The 22,426-nt window shown below is 39.7% G+C and overlaps 1 protein-coding gene across 1 annotated transcript in view; it reads left to right on the plus strand.

Annotated features, from left to right (window-relative positions):
- The window catches only part of gpr158a (G protein-coupled receptor 158a), a 598,627-nt gene extending 576,996 nt beyond the window's left edge, over positions 1-21,631 (plus strand). Inside the window, exons 10-11 of the mRNA XM_073054683.1 lie at positions 15,968-16,114; positions 18,588-21,631. Coding sequence (XP_072910784.1) covers positions 15,968-16,114; positions 18,588-20,504 — 2,064 coding nt within the window. The 3' untranslated portion in view covers positions 20,505-21,631. The remainder of the gene's footprint in view (positions 1-15,967; positions 16,115-18,587) is intronic.
- Positions 21,632-22,426: the final 795 nt, after the last annotated feature.

Genomic DNA, 22,426 nt, shown 5'->3' on the forward strand with positions numbered 1-22,426 from the left:
GAAAAACAGTGAGGAATCTGGGCAGCAGTGAGGTGAACACATCCCTTGGGCAGCTCTCTTTAGTTCGATAGTCATTGTTCTGATTGAACCAATTGAAGTTTGATTTATGACACAGGATCCTGACTTCAATATTAAAACGAATCTATCTCTGCAAGAGTCAGCTGACAGACCTAGTAACTGGAATTGGCCAAATCATTCCCACTATTTGAGACAACTTTAAGATTTGAGCCCTCATCCACCAGAGCTGCAAAATGAGCATTCATGAGTGAGATCTCCACTGTGCTTTAAATAAACACTACTGTGTGCTTTACTGCTGATGACACAGAAGTTGCCATTTACTCATGGGAACGTATTCAGCCATTCAGACACGACACCACATCAGAGCAATAACTTTAACCATTTCATATCCTGCACAAAAATAACTTGAGCAATGTACATCGTCCAGAGACACAAGGAGACTGCAAATGCTGGAAGCTTGGATCAACACACATAAAATGTTAGGCAGAATCTATGGAGGGAATTAAACTGTTGTCATTTTGGTGTGAGGCACTTCATCAGGACTGATGACCCCTGATCCGCTGAGTTCCTCCAGCATTTGTGTGCTTTGATCCATGTACATAGCCCCGGAAAAGTCAAAAGATTCTCTTAAAGAGCTCGAATCTAATACCCAAGGCTTTTATGTTATTCCTGAGCTTATGTAAAATTATCTCAGCAAATAATGTATATTACTTGGCTGAATTTTTAAGGATGTCTTCAAATGTGACACATTCTATTCTGGAAGAAGAGCATGTCAATACCTTATTATCCTGTATGAAAAACTTTTACACATATATTAAAGGTAGCCTGTAGGTTGTTAATATGAATTTAGGTTACTTGGTAATTTTCAAAGTAAGGATTCTGAGGGTGGGAACTTTTTATAGCAGATTTACTGGACTGATAACCATAATTCATGACCATTGATACAGGGAAATGTGTTTGAAATTCACCACAACAGCAGAGGAATTTAATTTAAGTAATTAAATAGATCAGTATTTATTTTTTTAAAGCAGGTCTCTGTAAAAATGGCCATAAAACTACTAGATAGCAATGAAACCGGTGTGGATCCCTAATGTCCTTAAGGGACACTATTGTACATGTTGAAGACTTGTGTCATGAACTCCAGAGCATGTCGTTACATGTACACAAATCTCCCTGTGATGTTAGTCATCACTAAATGCAAAGATGATGCGACTACTGCTACATTAATCTAGGTTTGTGCAGTAACGTGAGTCACGTGCAGATAAATAGGTCTTGCCAAGTTCATGAGGGAAAACTAAATTACTACAGTTCTGGTTTATGAATCTATTGGAACAGGGATCGATAGAGTCAGCTGCGCTACAACAAAGAAACAGATTTTCATTTCTTTTTCGGCTGAGACCTTCTTTATTTTGTGAACTGCTCTGAGCATTCCAATCCTCCTTCCAGGTGTCTACCTCTGCAACAAAACATGATTGCCATTCTTCTGATGTAGGCCTTCCATCATATAGTGTTGCCTAACTCCCCAAATTACCTGTAGTTAACTTCACGCTACTTATTCACACGGAAACCTATGTAATGCAGTTTAATGAATATCTCTTTTCAGTTTATCACAGCTTTAATTCCACTGTTCCGTGCCATTTGGTGCAAGCTTTCATGTGTAAATGAATTTCTTTGCAATAGAGAAGGTTAAGATACAAGTTAAAGGAAATTTCCAAGGCGATGAAATGGTTTGTTAGGATCTGCTGATCAGATACTCAATTGGAGAAGTCATAAATATTCATGTACATAGAGTTAGACTGAGGGTGGTATCCTTTAGCATGAGACTCATTTCCTGATGCCCCAAAGGCTGTCTGGCATCAGCAAGGAACAAATCAGCAGTACAATGGATGAGCAGTTCCACAAAACTCAAAGGCATCCAGGACCAAGCAGGCCACTTGAAAGGTACCATGCTTGCAAGTTATCCTTAATATCTGTGCCCTCTACTCCAATCACATTGTGATATTACTGGACTGCATTTACTCGCCAAGGCTATATTGACAGCACCTTCCGATCCATTGGACCTTACCACCAAGAGAAACAAGGGCATTAAACAGTTTTCCCCTTATTATCATAACTTGGAAATGTACAGTAGCATCCCTCTTCCATTGTCCCTGGGTCTACATGCTGGAACTCCCTATCCCACAGCAATATGCGTGTATATACATCAGGAGTAATGCAGATTGAAAGTGAGAAGGTGCCCTCTCAAGTGCAAAGAAAGACGGACAGTAAATGCTGACCATTCCAGTGATGCGCAATAGAGAGTAAACCGCAAGCCATAGTCAGATATCGAAGATTTGAAGTCAATCACAAAAGATCTAGAGTGGCAATTCAGAAAGATACATCATTATTCACAAGAATTGAAAAAATAGAAGTAAGATTAAGTCATTTGCTCTTTTGGCATACTTTGCAATTCAGTAAAATAATCAGTAATGTAGTTCTGCTCTCTGATCCCCACAAAATCTTTTCAAATCAGTCAAAGTACATTTATTATCGAAGTATGTACTGTATACAGAGTACAACTTTGAGACCATCCTTCTAGAAGCAGCCAAGAAACAGAGAAACACCATGAAACCCATTTTAAAAATTAAACACAAAGTAAAGAACAAATTGTGCAAATGGCAAAAAGTGAGCTTTACAGCACATAAAATATCACATCAAAGCAGGGGTCCAGTTCAGTGTCATACTGATAGCCAACTACAGGCTGCAGAGCCAGTCTACACAACAGTGCCCCAGTGTGCATCGATCACCCTGATCAAACCACTCAAAATCAGCAAAAAATAGTCACCAGAATCCAGGGACATGGGCAATATGAACCTCTAAGTCCCGCCAAAATGCGTTTCGCCTATCAACCCTTGCAATGTGGATCCCAAGACTCCTGCGCTTTCCTCAGACAGCAGCTTGCGAGAGGAAGAGGAAGACTGCTCAATGCAGGTAAACGGCGGCAAATGCCTGCCCATCCTCCGCTTTCATTTTCATCAACTTCCACACTGCTCGGTGCCTCCATCAGAGAGAAGCATAGGCTCGCACCACGGGAGCCTATGCTTCCTCATTGCAACACTCCGTAACATAACCCTCGTCCCTCACTGTAACACTCCATCACATAACCCTCATCCCTCAGGCTATCAGGCTGCGCACTGCACTCCCAACATTACCAAACTCCTTCAGGGACAGTAAAGCACCAGATCGCTCAATCAGCCCAAAAATGCATCATCAAAATATATATCACAGGTTCCAATTGCACACAGCTTAGTAGTAGAATCATATTTGAAAGAATAAGTAAAAGAAGTAGCTTCATGAACTGTCTGCAGGACATTGTCATTAGTTGCCTCAACAAATCTGTAGACTAAAACTTACCAGATTTGACCTTATGAACATTATTGGGAGCAAGAATGAGTTGTATACTTAATATTTCTGTAATATTTGAGTAGTTTTTTAAAATATACTGTATTGTTTTATTAAGTATTTATTGTTGTTTACATAATGCATAGCGGGTTATCTGTTACAGTGCATAAATAGCATATGTCATCACACCACCACAGTATACATGCACATCTTGCTTAAAGTAAAAACTAAGTTAAAATTTGCATTTCAGACTCTCTGTATTTTCCTTTAAATTAGTATTTTAAAAATAACCCAAACTGATTACTGGCCCGTTAAAGTGCAGTGAGATGTTTGAGTTAAAAACAAAACTGCAACAAGAAATGGTCCAGTTTGAAAAAAGCACAATGCCTTTTTTCCTATGGTGCAGCATATTTTCTTTACAAAAGGAAAGGTGATCAAGTTAAAAAAAAAGGTTGAAAATGGAAGAATTCACTGGTTCATAAACAGTGAGTACCAGGTGATAGTAATCATTTTAAAAAGTGCAGAAGTAGCTGGCTACATCAGAAATATTGACACATTTGATTGCTCAACAGATAACTAGCTCATGTATACTGAGCTAATTGAGCAGATTTTAAAGCAAATGAAATAGCCAAAGTGAAACAAGTACAAACTTTGCTGAGTGTATTGGGTTTAAAGGCATACACTTTGCTTTGATGTTTAACTGTTCCCCAAACCAACTGAAATGAGCTTTGCTGTTATTGTGAATGTAATGCAGGAACATTTAGAACTGAAACCATAAATGATTGGAAAATGCTTTACATTTCATAAGTGGAGTCAAAGAGAAGGGAGATCAATTTCAGCATATGTGGCTGAATTAAAGAGATTGGCTGGGCATTGTCAGTTCAACGAGGGGCTTAATGATGCACTGAAATATCATTTAGTTTGTGGAATCTTACAAGAAAACATTCAAAACGGCTCCTAACTGAAGCCCAACTTGCATTTAAAACAGAGATGAAATTGAGTTGCAGTCAAGAATGAAAGTGAACGTGAAGAAAGTTGCAACTTCTAAACAGAAACTGGGCAAGCTGAGCAAATTGTGTTGCCATTGTTGCCGAGGCTCACGCACACCAGAGTAATGCAGGCTTAAAGGCAAAACCTGCACACATACAAAGAACATGTCAAGCAGACAAAAATAAATGGACTGCACAGGGAAGAGAAAATAAGTCAAATTGCAATTTCAAAAAGAGCACTAGTCCACAGGCTGTTGATGAAAAATGTGACAATGATGAGAATGACACAGGACTGGCTCGCCTTGAGATGAACAAAGTGAACATTAACAATAGACAAGTAATATGACATTCATACACCATTTGCATGGCACATCCCCTGTAGAAATGTCAACTGAAAATGAATTTAGAATGGATAATGCCATAGCAATGTTTAAGGATGGCATTGGAAAGCTCAAACATATCAAAGCTAAAATTGTTCTCAATGAAAATGCAACACCCAAGTTTGCAAAGCTCATCTGGTTCCTTGTACCATCTGTAATGAAGTAGCCAGTGAGCTAGATTGCATAAAAGCTGAAGGAATTCTTTCCAAGATTGAGTGGAGCTCATAGGCAATGCCAATGGTCCCAGTAGCCAATAAGAATAGGTGTTGCAGGATCTGTGGTGACTTCAATGTCACCATCAAAAGTCTTCCTATTACAGCAGATGTGATCCAAAGTGAAAACAGAAAAGACCCCACACTGCCTCAGGTCTACATGTAGCCCTAGATGGCTGGAGGGTACCCCGATGATACAAGTTCAAACTGAAGCTTGTTAAATTCAAACAAAGACGTGTTTTGAAAAATGGGAGCTTTTTTGAAATTATAAAACTCAGTATTAAATTCTGGGGGTTGCGGCATCCTTTAAAAAAAGATTGCTAGGACTGCTGAGAGGATCAATGAAGTTCTTCTTTCACCCATCTGAGATATTTATCAGGGCCCTTAGCATTGTCAAGGATCCCTCCCATCTACCCCATAATCTCTTTGACCCCCTACCATCAGGCAGGATCTTGTGTAACATTAGAACAAACAAGGAATGTTAGGATGGGAAATGGCTTCTTCCGCGAGGCCATGTGACTACTGAAATCCCTGACAGCATCCAGATCTTATCACTTATGAAGCACCAATAGGGTTACTTTCACTTTTTAACTTGAGTTATAAATGCACATTATGCAAAATGTCAATCTTCTGGAATATATTTCATTATTTGTTCATTTATTTGCAGTAATATTACCAGGGTGATTGATAACTTTGTGGCCTAAAGTAGAAAGAGATGAGTTATTAACTTCAAACTTCCTGCATAATCACTCAAAGAGTTGACCTGCATGTCCACGTAACGAGAGCTATTTAAGTCATCTCCTTCTACCTTAGGCCACAAACTTATCAATCACTCACCTGTAGACACTTTCTGGAGGTCCAAGATCCATATGCTCCACGACCGCTGGACTAAGTGTGTAAATGTAGGAGGGGACTATGTTGAAAAATAAATGTGCTAGGTTTTCTAAACTTGACTCCTTCTACCTTAGGTCACGAACTTAACAATCACCCCTCGTACTTATGTGTCGTGTGTAAGTTATATGTATGTTGTGCAGCTTGGACGGAGGAAAGTTGTTTTGCTTGGCAGTATTCATGCATACTGCTGAATAATGATAAAGCTGAACAAGAGGTTGAACTTGATGAGGCAGTACAGTAGTGTATCAGTTAGCCCAATACTTTACAGTGCCAGTGATCAACAATCTGTATTCAGTTCCCGCCGTTGTATGTAAGGAGCTTGTACACTCTCCTCGTGCTCCAGTTTCCTCTCACATTCCAAAAAAATATACAGATTAATAAGAGTTAGTGAATTGTGGGCATCCTCTGTTGGTGCCAGAAGCATGGTGACATTTGATGGCTCCTCCAACACATCCTCAGACTGTGTTAGTCATTGATGCAAATGATGCATTTCAATGAATGTTTTGTTGGCTATGTGACAAATAAACCTAATCTTTATCGTTTATCATTATATTGTTCATACTGTTCTTCAAACTTAAGCTGAACATACAGTATGTAGGAGGCCAAACAATATAAGTCAAAGTGGATGTGGGACAAAGAATTAAAGTAATAGGCTCAGGGTCAATGCTATGGACTGAAAGGGATGTTTCACAAAGTGATCACCAAATCTTTCTTTGGCTTCTCTATGTAGAGGAGATCACATTGAGTGCATTAATAGAAGTGTGTTAAACTTGAAGAAATGGAAGTGACCTGAAAGACTGGTTGGATCTCTGGTCAATGGGAAAAGAAGGGATGAGACAAAAGAATGTTTATTGTATATGGTATGGCTGCAAGAGGGAAGTAGTGTGAGAAATAGAGTAGTTGATGGAGACAGAAGGGTCACAGTGAAAATGCTCCTCCCTGAATACTGAAATGGGAGAGGAGAGGAAGATGTGTCTTTTCCCTGCAGTAGCAGAAGATGCAACACCAGCCCTTTTATCTCTTCCCTTCCCATCACACAGGAGCCCCACCAGTTCTTCCAGATGAAGTGTAGGTTCACTTGGATTTCTTCCCATCTAGAGCACTGCATTCAATACTCAACATTTGGTCTCTTCACACTGGAGAGAAATCAAAAACAGATTGGACAAATACATTAATGTATTCAGAGGACAAAGTGACCCTGAAGTTATAATTCCACATGACTTCAATTCTGCAGCTGGTAAACTGGAGAAAAATCAGCTCAGCTTCTGAGGAGTAACAATACAACCCTCCAAACTCATTATATTAATTTCAGGTTGACTCTCTTTATTTCTGTGTATGTTCCTATACCTTTGTTTCAATTTGTTATATATTTCAATTTTTCTCTGTACTATTTTAATTCAAGTATCAGTTTTTGATATATTTATCTTGACAACGTTGATCTTCAACCTTTCAGTGACATCCCCTCCATTCTCTCCTCCTTGCCTATGCTTTATTTTAAAGTGCTCTTGTCGTTTACAGTTCTGATGAATGTTCCTTAGCCCATCTGCTTCTCTCCCTACTTATTCGGCTGGATGTGTTGCAGATGCATACGATTTCCTCTGGCTATGGGCAGGCAGTCTCCAACACCAGCCCCTGTCAGGATCGGAAGAGGCTTGTCTATTAATGAGTTAATCTCATTTTATCCAGTGGACTCAACACACCACTGTACCAAGAAGCACACCGTCACTGTGCTAGAAATAAAAACCCAACCTCTGTGTCTGTGGTTGTATTTTAATATGCATTTTAATGAAGTACACTCTTTGGTATGTTTACCATCGCCTCTGTAATTGACTTGCAACATGATGAAGCAAACTCCTGGAGCTTGACTTTCAAACGAATATGAAATTATGCACAAACTGCACCCACCATCTGCCACACTCTTAGACCTGAGTCTGTCTTTTGTCAGATGATATGGATATCATTGTCACATGATCTTATGAATGATGCTGCACTTTTGTGAATAGACTGGGTTTCTTTATGAAAGTAAAAAATTGAAAAGACTTAGCTGGGTTTGCACATATTGGACTTGGCAGTTTTGTATTATCAGATTCTATCTTGTGCATATCCCCCTTAATGGGTTAGGATGGAAAACAGATTTTAATTTTGCAAACATTAGGAAAAGGCACATCTGTTAATTATAATAGATTTTTAGGTTTATTGCGTGCAACAATATTGGAGTTTCTTGCCAAACTGCATGCAATTTTTGTATGTGTAGTCCAGGTGTTTTGGTGCAACATTTCTTGCCATTCCGTCCACCAAACTGTGTCAAGGTCAGATAGAGAGCAAGGCACCATTATGGTAAAGCCAAAAAGGATTTCAATTGTAGCACATGAAAAACAGATGGCATTCCTCAATTTCCAGAGCATGATTTGCTGATGTCCATTTGAGGGTGCTGCACTACCTGTGTGCATTTTTGATGCTACATTCTTTTAAGGCATAAATTCAAAGAATTATTAAATATTTAACCTTCTTCGGCACAGCATGACTTCAATTAGTAAGCTTGGTTATCCATTGCTCACAGGATTACTGCTTCTTCTCAAGTATAAAATACCAACAAGAATTAAGAGTCCTGGAATTCTTGATTCTTCTCAAGGAAAGGCTGGCATACCTTGAGGGTGCATGCCTAGCCTACTGTCCTACTCTTTCTACAGCCATGTTTGTGTGGCTAGGCATAGTTTAAAGACCCTTTCAGATGGTGTTCCAATTTTTTTGGACCAGCTTCTTCCCCGCCGTCATCTGAATGGACAATGAACCCATGTACACGATCTCACTATTTTTCTTCTTTTTTTGCACTCCTTTTGCACTACTTATTTAATTTAAATATATAGTGCATTGCAATGCACTGCTGCTGCAAAACACCATATTTCACAACATATGATTTTGATCCAAAGGGGAAGAACAGGCATGGCCATTTGGGTCATACACAAAACTAATACTTTACATTTTCTTCACCTTTTACTAGTACAGTGATTGGAACTAACATACAAAACCATTGCATTTATACTTAAGTATTTTTTTTAAACTATCCCTGACACAGTTTGCATGACGTGAGTTGTCAGCATTAAATTGAATTTGGGACTTGAGGGTATAATTCCACTGACAAGTCGATGACTGTGACTACAGCAGAGAAAATCAGCTTTTGCTGTTCAATACTGGCTGTGCCATACCCATCCCTCACAGAACAAATTCCATTTCACACCTATTTGTCAGATGAATTAATTAATTTTACTCCTGACCTTATTGCTGTGGTCAGCTGCCAATGAAGTTGTATCTATTCAATAGATAATTGATGTTTAAATCAGATTGCATCTACAGGCAGAACCATTGACATTTTGAAGACTGACGAGGCACATATCTTCCAATTGCACTTTAGTCCATTTTAATGTTCAAAAATTCCAAATCTATTTTTTAATGTTATTCCTTTCTCAGCACAGAATGTATGAGAAGGAAGGTGAAAGGAGCAAGAAGTAAGATCTGAACCCTTGCGGATTAAATTCAAAAAGCTAATATCCAACAAAACAAGTAATTACTGAGTGTCTAACACTTGGAGTATTGTGTGCCGTTTTGGTCATTCCATTACAAGGAAGGATGTAGAGACTTTGGTAAAGGTACAGAAGGGAACTACCACGAAGCTGACTGGATTAGAGGATAGGGCTGTAAGGAGAGGTTAGCCAAACCTGTTGCCTCCAGAGTGTCCGAGGACACGCATAAAATACTTTTCCCAATGTCAAATACTGGAGGATATGTATTTAAGGTGAGAGGGGGAAAGTTTAAAGGAGATATGTCATTTTTTTTTTACCCAGTGAGTGTTAATGCTTTGAATGGGCTGCACAGTGTAGTGGTATTTAAGAGGCCTTTAGATAGACACATGAAGGTGTATGGAATGTGTACAGGCAGAAGAGATTTAGTTTAATATGGCATTATATTTGACATGGACATGGTGGACAGAAGGGCCTTTTCTGATCTTTGTTGGTCTATGCGCTATGCTCTTCTATTAAGTAATCTGAGAGTTAAATATGAGGCAGATTGTTTCTTTAAAGGATGCTGTGGAATATTTTTAGGTTTCTTACCAGTTTGTGGAATGGTGTGTTCTATTTTTTTGGAACGAAAGCAAAATATACCTGGAGAGGGATACTTTCAAGTTTGGCATGGCTGCACTTTCTGTAGCAGATTATGTAAGTGTGATTAAAACAGTGTAAATCATTGGAGTTTTAAGAGCACATCTCATCAAAATAATAAAAGCAACAGTTTATTTGACATTTGGAACATATTTCTGGAGAAGCTTGCATAAGTATGGATGCAGAGTCAACAGAAAGGCTGTGAAATTTTCTTGTCTTCTTCAGACTCAGAACTCTGACAGTACCTGTTGGTCTGGCCTGAAAGGACCTAGCATGAATGTGTTGAAAAAGTGGAATTCACCCTATTTTGATGCACATGTGCTACAGTGAACACTAATCTACAATCTACAACACCCGTAAAACATCACTGCGTTTGAGTGCACTCCCCAATCCCTTGCTGCGAATTGACCCAGGCCGTAGCGAGGGATGAGCTTGCCATGCTGTCAGATCTCAGCTGTGCATTTTGTAGTGAGGCTGCAGTGGATAGGGGTCACTAGGAATAATACGTGAGGTATGCTGATCAACAAAATCTGAGGCTGGCTGATGCAAGAAAAAATGCATCACTAGAATTACGAAGATCATTTGCTGATAACTCTTTGCTGATCTGCTGCAGTGTTCACTCCTTCTAGAACACAGAGCATTACAGCGCAGTGCAGGAGCTTTGACTCACAATGTTGTGATGACCTTTAACCTATTGCAAAATCAATCTAACCCATATATGTCAAACTCAAGGCCCGCGGGCCAAATCCGGCCCGCGGTGGAATTATCTTTGGCCCGCAAGATAATATCTAATTACTATTAAAGCTGGCCCCAGTAATCGAAGCGCCTATGGTGTATGATATGGCTAATGCTGAGTTTATTCAGGTACCAGGTTTTCAGGGTTTTTAGTGTTTATTCGGCAGTCTTGCTCGGCAGTCTTCTTCATAAGAAACGGAATTTGTAAAGTGAAACACTTTGTAGTTATAGCAGAAACTGAGACACATGAGAGCAGGCTGAAAAAACGGAGGCAACGAAAGCTGCGTTCGCACGCGTCCGACTGATCCGGCCCGCATGAAACTGCATTTTGCTCAATCCGGCCCGTGACCTAAAATGAGTTTGACACCCCTGATCTAACCCTTCCCTCCGGCACTGTCCTCCATTTCCCTTACAACCACGTGGCTGTCATAAACATCCCTACCACCACCCTACAGTGCATTCTATACACTTTGTGTAAAAAGCATGCTTCTGAAACCCCCCCCCCCCCCTTCTTTTCTCTGAACACTTTAAAATTAAGCTCCCTAATAGTTACAATTTCTGCCCTAGGAAAAAGTCTCTGGCTGTCCACTCGATCTAAGCTCTTATCATCTTGTACACCTCCATCAAGACAATATCTTTGAATAATAATCACAGGTCATAGGCTGCACCTTTAAAATCTGAAAACCCTACTGCGTGTTGGTTAAAATCATTGGAGGCACGTTTAATGCTGTGAAAATATCAGAATGCTTTTGTGGACTGTGGCCACTCCAATTTCCTTATAGGCTGGATTCAAATAGGGGCAATGTCTAGTAGAAAACAACATGCAGAACGTGAGTAACTTGTGCTAATGCATCCTGATCTCCCTGTTGGAGATGACAAAACTACCAAACAAAAACATATTGGTACTTCTCCATAAGAAAAGATGGAATCAAAGGGGGAAAAAAGGGAATTATCATTTCTTGTTTCCAGATCAAGTTATTTGACCACATGGAATGTCCAAAGAAGAATCTGGAAATACTCCTGATGATAGCCAGTGCCTGATTTTCTCTAGCACGAGGCAGAATACAGCAAGGTTGGCAAGGTTGTCAGTCCTATGCTAACCAAGTTGAGTGAACTCAGTGCCAAACAACACCAATGGATTGATTCTAGGTCGGCACAGCCCTGTCAGTCCTATGCTAACCAAGTTGAGTGAACTCAGTGCCAAAAAACACCAATGGATTGATTCTAGGTCGGCACAGCCCTGTCAGTCCTATGCTAACCAAGTTGAGTGAACTCAGTGCCAAACAACATCAGAGGCATGATGTCAAGAGGACAACACTCGGTGCCACTTTATTACGTACACCCGCTTGTTAATGCAAATATCTAATCAGCCAATCATGTGGTGGCAACTCAATGCATACAATCATGCACACATGGGCAAGCAGTTCAGTTGTTCAGATCAAACATCAGAATGGGGAAGAGATGTGGTCTAAGTTTCTTAGACTGTGGAATTATTGTTGGTGCCATTTAGGGTGGATTGAGTATCTCATAAACTGCTGACCTCCTGAGATTTTCCTCCATAACAGTCTCTAGTGCTTACAGAGAATGGTGCAAAAAAACAAAAAACAAAAATCCAGTGAGTGGCAGTTCTGTGGATGTAAACACCCTGTTAATAAGAGAAGTCAGAGGGGAAGAGGCAAACTGGTTCAAGCAGACAAGGAGGCAATAGTAACTCAAATAATCATGTGGTGTACAGATAATCTCTGAACACATAATACGTTGAACCTTGATGTGGATTGGCTACCGCAGCAGAATACAATGAAGATACACTCAGTGGCCACTTTATTGTGGTGTGAAAGATCAAGGGGAGAATCTCCAGGGCCTCTGTTTATCTGCTTAGATTCAGATTAGTTTATTGTCATATGCATCAGGGTGCTATGAAATTCCTTATTTGTATGAACTTCACAGAGTAAGCAATAATAAATGCACCAATAAATACAATGGGTTCTTTTCCTACATCATCAGATTTGTAAACAGTCCATGCATCCATGAACACTGCCGTTATTCCTTTTTTACACTGTTTCTCTTTGTAATTTATAGTAATTTTATGTCGTTGCATTCTACTGCTGCCACAAAACAACAGAGTTATGTAAATCAGTGATAATAAATCTGATCCTGATGAGTCAAAGCAGCACTGTAGTGCAATCTGAAGCTGTGCAACGAGAGATGTTAAAATGACAATAATGGAATAACTGAGATGTAGAAAAAATTGTTAAAAAAATCCATCAAATACCCGAGGCAGAAAAAAAAGCCCACAACTTGTAGAAGGCATCCATCAGTTTACTTCAATACCTAGACAGCAATATGATTCTCTAGCCAAATGTTTCCCAGGGAACCTGCAAAGTTCAGTGGTGAAGGGCTCTCGTTACTTCTATATTTGAGCCACTTTCCCCCCACTTCTTGATTCTGTGTTCTTTTTTATGATTTCCCCTCTGCTCAGGTGTTACTTCCCTATTCCTCCAATTTTTCATTACTCCTTTACCTCCTCCTCTTCTACCCCTGCAGCCCACCAATCAAACCCTTTTTACCATGTTCCTCTTGCACATTTGTTTCATTATTAAACTCAGGACCTGAAGGCTGGAATGCATAGCTTCAAGCTGAAGTACTTCTTTCTGTTTATTTGTCCAAGGAGATAAAATGTCTGTTGCACCATGTTACCTGCAATATCACCTCAAGAAGTAGATGGTGAGAACCTCAACAGGGCAGCAGCACCCCCTAGTGTTAACAAGACAGGGGGATAAGAATGATTTCAACATGCAGAGTAACATACTATACCCTATCCAAGCCTGATGTGGTTACGATACAGAATATCTTAGGTGGTTGACACTGTGCAGATTGGTTTCATGCATTACTGGAACATTGCTACTTCATGAGGACTGCATGTAGGCCAGTTTCAGAAAGGAGGCCGTCATAGCGGCATAGAGCAATACAGCACAAATTCATACCCTACGACCTAAAGAGTTCATGCCAACCACTGTGATCACCCAGAAAGTCTCAATTTCCTGTATTCAGCCCATATTCCTCTGTGCCACCCCTCCATGTACTTATTCAAGTGAATGGTAAATGATAGTATTGCACCTGCCTCAATCTGTTCTTCTGATAGTGAGTTCCACATACCACACTCAGTGTGAATAAATTGCCCCTCATGTCCCTTTTAAATCTTTTCCCTCCCTCCCTAAAACTATGCCCCCCAGTTTTAGATTCCCCTACCCTGAGAAAAAGACTGTTACTAACTACCTTATTTGTGCCTCTCATAAATTTAAACATTTCTATCAGATTATCCCTCATTCTCCTACTTTTCCATGGAATAAAGGCCTACCCTGACCACCAGGGCCACCACCTCTATTCCTAAATACTTCACTTACTTTGGCACTATTTTTCCTAAGGCAAACGGTGTGCCTTAATCAATCCCACAGATGTTTTTGTAGGGTTTGTTGCTATCTGAGTGTTGCAAATGGTTACCTTGACAACTTTGGTCTGCAACATCTCACAGACATTCTCTCTGTTCTCTCATTCTCTTTGCTGCTTAGCAAATTAAAATATCTTGTTTTCTCACATTTACAGTTCTGATGAAGGACTAGTTCTGATACAAATTGGTAAGGCTGGTTACCTGAAATTGTTGAATTTAGTGTTCATTTTTGATTTACTGTATTTATCTCATTTTGGCAGAATGATACGCTTGGGTCTGGTCTGCAGCATTTTGTTGATTATTGTATTATTTGGCTTGGAATAGCTGCACATGTGGAGGTCTGAAATCTCACGAGGATGAGCCAATTTTAACTGTCAGGCCTAATTTTAATATCTGAGGTTGTCTCCCACCTGATGTCAGCGGGAATGATTTATTATGATAGATTTAAGCAGAGCAATAAAAAAAAGATTTCTTGCTGCTATTATAATGTTGTGAGACAACATTGAGTATTTTGAGTAGTGTGGTCTCCTCACCCAAAAAGGTGTTTATTATTGAAGGTGTGGACTAATTCCAAAGGTGGGGCATTTGCCACCTGGGGATGAGTAGGACTTGAGAGTCTGATAGTTGAGAGTTTAGAAGATTGAGAAGAAACCAAAAACTTTAAAAAGAATCTTTGAAACCTAACATTTTTGCAGCTCAGTGCTGGAAGTTCTAGAACTGGGGTAACATAAGGAATAATAGGTAATACAGGACTGAGATAAGAACTTCACTCAGAAGGTGATTAATCTTTGGAATTCTCTATTATTTGAATTATTTGTTGTTTCCATTCAGAACAGAGTTTGATAGACTTCTAGATATTCCTAAAATCCAGGGATCTGGACACAGTGACATTGAGGTAGATCAACCATGATCTGATGAACGATCGAGCAGATTTGAACAGTCAGAAGGCCTTTTTCTTATGTCCTTATAACAAAGTTACATTCCAAGTTTACAAGGAATATAAGAGAGCTCTCCTAAATTCAGATGGACTACTTGGGGTAAGTGGTCTTCGCAGATGTATCCCAGTGAAGGGAAAGATGACTCAGGTGAAATTCCAAGCAACACACACAGAATGCTGGAGGAACTCATTAGGCCAGGCAGCATCAATGGAAAAGAGTAAAGTCAGTGTTTCAGGCTGAGGCCCTTCATCAGGGCTGGAAAAAACGACGAGGAATTAGAGTAAGAAAGTGGGGGAGGGGTGGAAGAGCCACAAAATGAGAGGTGAAACTGGGAATGGGTGACGTGAAGTAAAGAGAAAGGAAGTTGATTGGTGAAAGGTGAAAATCCAATGAGTTCCTTTGCTTCTTTTAATCCTCAAAGAATCCCCTGAATTTGCTCTTCTAGATTTGACATGGTATGGCATTATCCTGTATGTCCCTTTCTATAGACATGTCATCTGTCAGTGGATAGATAACAATTTTCCACATCTAAGGTTAATATTTGTGATCTGACGTGAGTACTGTAGATATTTATCTTTTCCACTTTATCAATTGAAGGATCTGCCTTTGGTATTTAAAGGCTTATCACATAATTTCAATTTTATTCTATAGATTCAAGCCTATATTAGTTTTGGGATATTTAAATTTGGAAACTAATGAATCAAGTGTGAAAGAGTTACCTGTTGGAAAATTCAATATCAGAAAGACTCTACCTTTAGGTTGCAGCTGTCACATTTTGTTGACATCCAAAAGTGACCCTTTAATTTCTCTCCTAGTTTCTTCAAGCAGGCATCAACCCCAGGGATGACATTGCAACAGAGGCTTACGAAGACGAGTTGGACATGGGCAGATCAGGGTCCTACTTGAACAGTAGCATTACCTCAGCCTGGAGTGAGCACAGCCTGGATCCTGATGATATCAGGGTAAAAATCCTTTCCTTGTCAAGGTTCTCTTGAAAATTGGGATTTCATTCACAGTACAAACATAAGACTGTGTTTGTTTGATTTACCTTGGGTCTGGATTAAATCAGCTGGTTTAGTGATAAGAATGACAGTGGAATGACCAGGTAGGTAAACCCAAGTTGGCTGTGATATTTCTATATTTGGCAACTCTCACATTGCTGAGTGAGGGTTTAAATGATCAGTGACATGACTTGTCACTGGATGCATAGAATCTTTTCTGCATGAACAGAAAAGTTCCTTCTTAGAGATATATATTGAGTTCATCTCCATTGTTACCATAATTTGCATTGCCAAATAATTAATATAGAAAGGTAGTATTACTTTTAGTAATCTAGTGTTGTACTAAATTGATATAACAACGGTAGCTGGGTTGGCAAAATTGCTAGTTTGTGGCTGTGTTGGAGATTAAAATACAGCAGTCCTTCAATAAGGGCTAAACCTACTTTGAAGTTGCCCATTACCTGAGGCAAATGAAGCGGCAACCAATTTATGATAAGTGGATCATAAATTTAAATATTGTAATCATAGCTATGTTTTAATAGTCATTCTTATGTTTAACCTCTAGTAGATAAGTTTCTCAAACACCAAGAACTCTGGTAATGTAAACAGGTGAGGAGATTCCTTAGCAACCTACCTTGTAGGAATGCTCATACTGCAGTAACAATCCATCGAGTAACACCTCGCCTCTTCTATAACCCCTGTGACACCTACCACACCCCAGATAGGTTCAATATGAAGATTGGTTGTGTTGTGGACAGCATAGCAGACTGACAAAGGATATAGCTCCATTGCAGATGTGGGTGGGGAATTTGCAGATGGCCTTTAACCTGGCAAAACTGGGAATACCACACTTTGGGAGATAAAATGTAAAGAGACAGTATACTGTTAATGGCAAGACTCTTAACAGTGTTAACATGTAAAAGGATCTTGTAGTCCAAATCCATAGCTCTCTGAAAGTGGCTTCACAGATTGATAGGGTGGTAAAGAAGGCATATGGCATGCTTGCCTTTATTAATTGAGGCACTGATTTCAAGAGTCGTGAAGTTCTGTTGTAGCTTTATAAAATTTCAGATAGGCTTCATCTGGAGTAATGCAATTGTTTCTGATTGTCCCATTAAAGGAAGGATATGGAGGCTTTGGAGAGGGTGCAGAAGAGATTCACCAAAATCCTGCCTGGATTAGAGGGAAAGAGCATTAAGGAGAAGCTGATCAAACTTGGGTTGTATTCTTTGCAGCAGTGGAGGCTGAAGGGAGATCTGATAAAAGTTTATAAGATTATGAGAGGCATAATTAGAGTAGACAGTCAGTATCTTTTTCCCATGGGTTCAAATGCCCAATACCAGAAGGCAAGCACTTAAAGTGAAAGGGGATAAATTCAAAGGAGATATGGAGCAAGTTTGTTTACACAGCAAGTGCTGGGTGCCTGTAATGCACTGCCTGGGGAGGTGTTGGAGGCAAATATGGCAGAGGCATTCAACAGGCTCTTGGATAGGAGATAAAGGAAGGATATGGACATTGTCTAGCCAGAAAGGATTAGTTTAGTAGGCCATTTGATTATTAGTGTGGGCTGAAGGGCCTTTTCCTGTGCGGTACTGCTCTGTGCCTTATCTTTAAAAGGTTACATAAAGCAGCTATTTATTTCACAAAATTTGGTCTGCTGGGCTACCTGTCCTCAAAAGAGCTTTGCCACACTGTAGTTGCCTCCAAGCTAAATCAAGCCTAATTTTCTGATGAGTTCTAAAGTTCGCAAATTAGACTCAGAAGATCTATGAACCAATGGTAGAAATGGCAATCACATAATAAAAGTCTTTAAAAGGGATTGATGATAATGGCTCATTTTTCCAAGAAACTAATGGAACTTCTTAAAGTGATGCAGTAGTACAGCTGTTTGAATTACTGCTTGACAGCTCCTGTGACCCACATTCAATCCTCACCTTTGGTCTCCACTTTCTCCCTCTGATCTTCTGTCTATTTCAATTTCCTCCCATATTCCCATGTTGAGCAGGTTAATATGTTCATTGGCCACTTGGGTAGGTGAATGGTGGAATCTGGGTAGTTAATAGGACTGTGGGTAAAATATAATCCTGTAGGATTAGTAAACACATATTGTTTGATGGTCAGCAGAGACTCGATGGGCCAAGGGAACTGTTCCCCAGATGTACAATTTCATGATACCATGAGTAAGGCTGAAATAATGGAAATGAACAAAGGCTTGAGTTTGCCAATGCGTAATCTACAGTGATTCATAAAATGGTATCAGGTTTTACTAGCCACTGTTAAATAACAGGCGAATTTAAATTTGTTGATTTCATTGCTCAACTCTAATTTTCTGTAATCAGATGCAAAATGTTGTGCCGACTCTTTGCATCATGGTATGTGCAATTTTGTGCATTGTGTAATTGCATTTTTTTTCTCATGGCTTACTTTTTTGCAGGATGAGCTTAAGAAACTGTACGCACAGCTGGAGATCTACAAAAGGAAGAAGATGACAGCCAACAACCCTCATCTGCAAAAAAAGAGAAGCTCCAAGAAGGGTTTGGGGCGATCGATCATGAGGCGCATTACTGAGATTCCAGAGACGGTAAGCAGGCAGTGCAGCCGAGAGGACAAAGAGCACACTGACTCTGCTTTAGCCAGGAACAGCATCAGCATTGGAAGAAGGAACCCATTCGATCCCTCTGGATCCAGTCTGAAAGCAAAAGAGGACACCATGAAAAGTAAAGCACTGTTACTGCAGAAGTCTCTCAGTAGCTATGACCACATGAGAGATCAAGGTGAAGATTCCAGCATCCCTGGAACAGACAAGGTGGAAGTTTCCAGCACGGAAGCTGGACTGCTAGATTCACTCATGGGAAAGAAGCTGGTCAAAAAGACCAATGAAAAGATGGACAATACTTCTACTGAGTCAGTTCCTCTAGTGTGTAAATCAGCCAGCGCACATAACTTAACTGCTGACAAGAAACCCTTGCATCCAAGAACAGCCATGTTGCAGAAATCTCTCAGCGTCATTGCTAGCGCAAAGGAGAAAACCTTGGGAATGACAGGCAAGGCACAAAGCCTGGAAGAGCACACAAAACAACCAAAAAGTCAGCAAAGAAGTAAAGACACTAACAAAGGTAATACCTCAACAGATAGCAATGAAGACAGTACACCCCATCCAATAAACTCTTTGAGCCACTCGCTAATACCTGAGGAATCAAAAAGGGCTTCAAAAGCTGGAATAATGAAACAACATCCTGGTAGTCAATCTACAGGTAGTCCAGATGCAGCAAATCCTCTACTGAGTGATGACTTTGACAGAGCCGAAATCTGTCCATGGGAGATCCAAGAACAACCTGCTACTCCATCAGAATCCAGAGTTCAAAAGCATGTATCTATTGCACCAGTGGAATCTCAAAATATTCACAATTCCCATTCAAGTGTGAAGACTCAGAATGCCAATAAACACAAGACGGTGGAGAATATCACCAAATCAAATCAGCCACCACAAAGTAACACTGAGAGAGTTGAAGTGTGTCCCTGGGACTTTGAGGAGCCACAATCAATGCTGGGAGAGGGTGGGAAACCTGTACCTCACCAGCCTGAAATTATTTCTGTTGAGGAGGATAACCTCACAAGTAATATGAGCAAGGATACTGAGATTTGCCCCTGGGGCTTTAATGAAACGCTGAACAATGTGTCAGAACAAAGTCAGAGTGTGAAAGGGGAGGGCAAGAATGAACAGCCCTTGGGTGATGAACAGGACAAAGGACCCACGTCAGAGCCTTTAACTTCAAGTGACAGCCAGCAGCAAATTTCTGTTAACAGGGCGAATGTTTGTCCTTGGGAATTTGAACAGGCAGACTCTCCAGAATCCGAGAAAAGTCCAGCTTCCACTGCCTCAGCCTTATTACTGAGCAGCATTCCCCAGAAAAAGTCAGCAGTGAAAGGGTTTGGACTATCTGTCAAATCCTTGGTTTCCACAGGAAGAGGCAAGGAAACAGAGAAACCAAAAGAAAGAAAGGAAGAGAAGGTGAAAATGAAGGGTAAATACAAAGAAAAGGATAAAGCGCCAGAAATAACAGTGGACAGATCACCTGTGGCTGAACGATGTCCCAGGGAAGTCAGAATAACCCCTGGTTCCGCAACCGGAAAGAGTAAAAACACAGCCAACAATGAAGCAGGAATGGAGAAAAGCAAACGTGTTGAGGTGTGTCCCTGGGATGTTGAGGAAAGCAGTCCCACTCAACGTGTAGCAGGAGGAAGCGCAGTTGCTATTAAGGACAGTAAAAATTCACGTTGCAAAGAAGTGGACACGTCGAAAATGGCCTCAATCTGCCCATGGGATTTTGATGATCAGAAAAACATGTGACAATAAATCTGGTCAACTTGCTCCTGAACAGTAACAGTTTTCATATCACTAAACTAAGGATTCCATATCATTGAATTTTAATAAAAAGGACACATAGAAACAGTGACAGCAGGATTGAAGTTAGGATTCCAATTGGTGCAATGTTCTTCATTTCCTCAATTTTCTCTCCTCAGCATCCAATCTAACAAAAACCTATTTTGTCAGATGTACCTGCATTCTGGAATGCTGTAGTATTTAGAAAACACTTATGTGGCAAAACCACTCTGATTTATGCAATGGTCATGTACTGTTACACCAAGCTGAAGCACCTACGCTAACTTATGGGAGCCATTTCCTTTCTGTTCGTTAATTAACTACATAACAATAGTGAGCTTAGATTTATCCCACAAGCCATTACTTCTTCTGGAAATATTATTATCTTCAGTGCGATTTATATTAAGGCCTTTTGTTTAAATTGGTGTTCACAAATTCTTATGTACTCCCTGAGAATTATAGTTTGGTATTAATAGCTCTTTAAGATTTTTTTAATATGAATCAGTAGGTTCCTGTGGTTTTATTTTCCCAGAGATTATTCTTAGTAACGTAGCCACTGTTAATAGTGGAACCCATAGTTATATCTAGCTTTAGTCAAATAGAACCAACTTCACCTTACTTTGTACTAGCTGATTCCTTCCTCATCCCTAATCTCTGAGTATGAAGGTTAGCTGTGTTACATGACAACCTTGGGTTTGCACTTTTTTTTAAATCAACTTACTTGTGCAAATTTGTTTAAAGGTGAAATGGCTTTAAACAAGAACTCATTATCCATAGAATCATAAACTTCAACAATCTTTAGCTCTGCAGTATTTAGCAACTAAAAAAAAATCAAATCTGTAACCTCATATATTTGCATCTGTGTTTCTGCATGCAATATGACTGGTAGGATTGACATCATGCTAAACCTCTGACCTTTAGCATTTGGACTGTACTAAGTTGTATAGTGAGTGAGGCTGTATCCTGTACACTGTATTCTGTATTTGTTATATCTACTGACAAGCTCTGGACTCCACCAGGGAATATTTGATAGATTTCTTTTATGGCTTGTGGCAGCATGTAAATAAGATAACTTATCTGCAATAAAAGTACATTTATATTATACCAAAACATGTGTTCTTGATTTCTATAAGCAGAGCTATTGATGACTAGATAGACAATGGAGAAGACTATATGCAGTAAAGGGATTAAATATGACAATTGAAACACACCAATGAAAACAGCTTGAATCATTTTGCATTTATATTTTACTCATATTATAAAGTAAGCCTTGCAATTGCAAGTCCAGAATAAAGGAGAGGACATGGAATACGATCTGAAAGGTAAAAAATATAACAGTGATATTTTATATAATAAAAAGCTCATTATATTAGGATCGCTGTAGGAGTTTCTCAGATGAATTAGATTAATCCCTTTAAATACAAGTGAAGTTATTGTTATTTCAGTGTATTAAGGAACAAATTAAATATAGGAAGTAGGCCACTGCCCCTCCAGTATGCTCTGCTACATGAAAAGATCAGGAGTGATTATATAATCTAAACTCACATCTATCCTGTCTTCCACTGTAAACTTTACCCTTGGGCTTTTGCCATTTTTCCAGTGCCCCGACAGGGCGAGTGAGGAGGCAACTCACAGGTCCGTGAATGAGATTTAAAAAGGAGTGTTCATGGGCTTTTGGCATTTTTCAGCAACTTAATCACATCATGATTCATTAGCAAAGGCAAATAAAAATAAAGCAGGGACAAGTGGAGTGGCCATTGTTGGACTGGACCAGTGTTGCAGTGGGAAGGCTTTGGCTCATCAGGCTTCAGTGAAAACAGCTTGGGCGAGTTAAGTATCTGGTAAGTTTCTGCTTCTTCATCTGTTAGTACACATTTAGAGCAGCAAGA

This window comes from Hemitrygon akajei, chromosome 8 (assembly GCF_048418815.1).
Source record: "Hemitrygon akajei chromosome 8, sHemAka1.3, whole genome shotgun sequence".
Lineage (NCBI taxonomy): Eukaryota > Metazoa > Chordata > Chondrichthyes > Myliobatiformes > Dasyatidae > Hemitrygon > Hemitrygon akajei.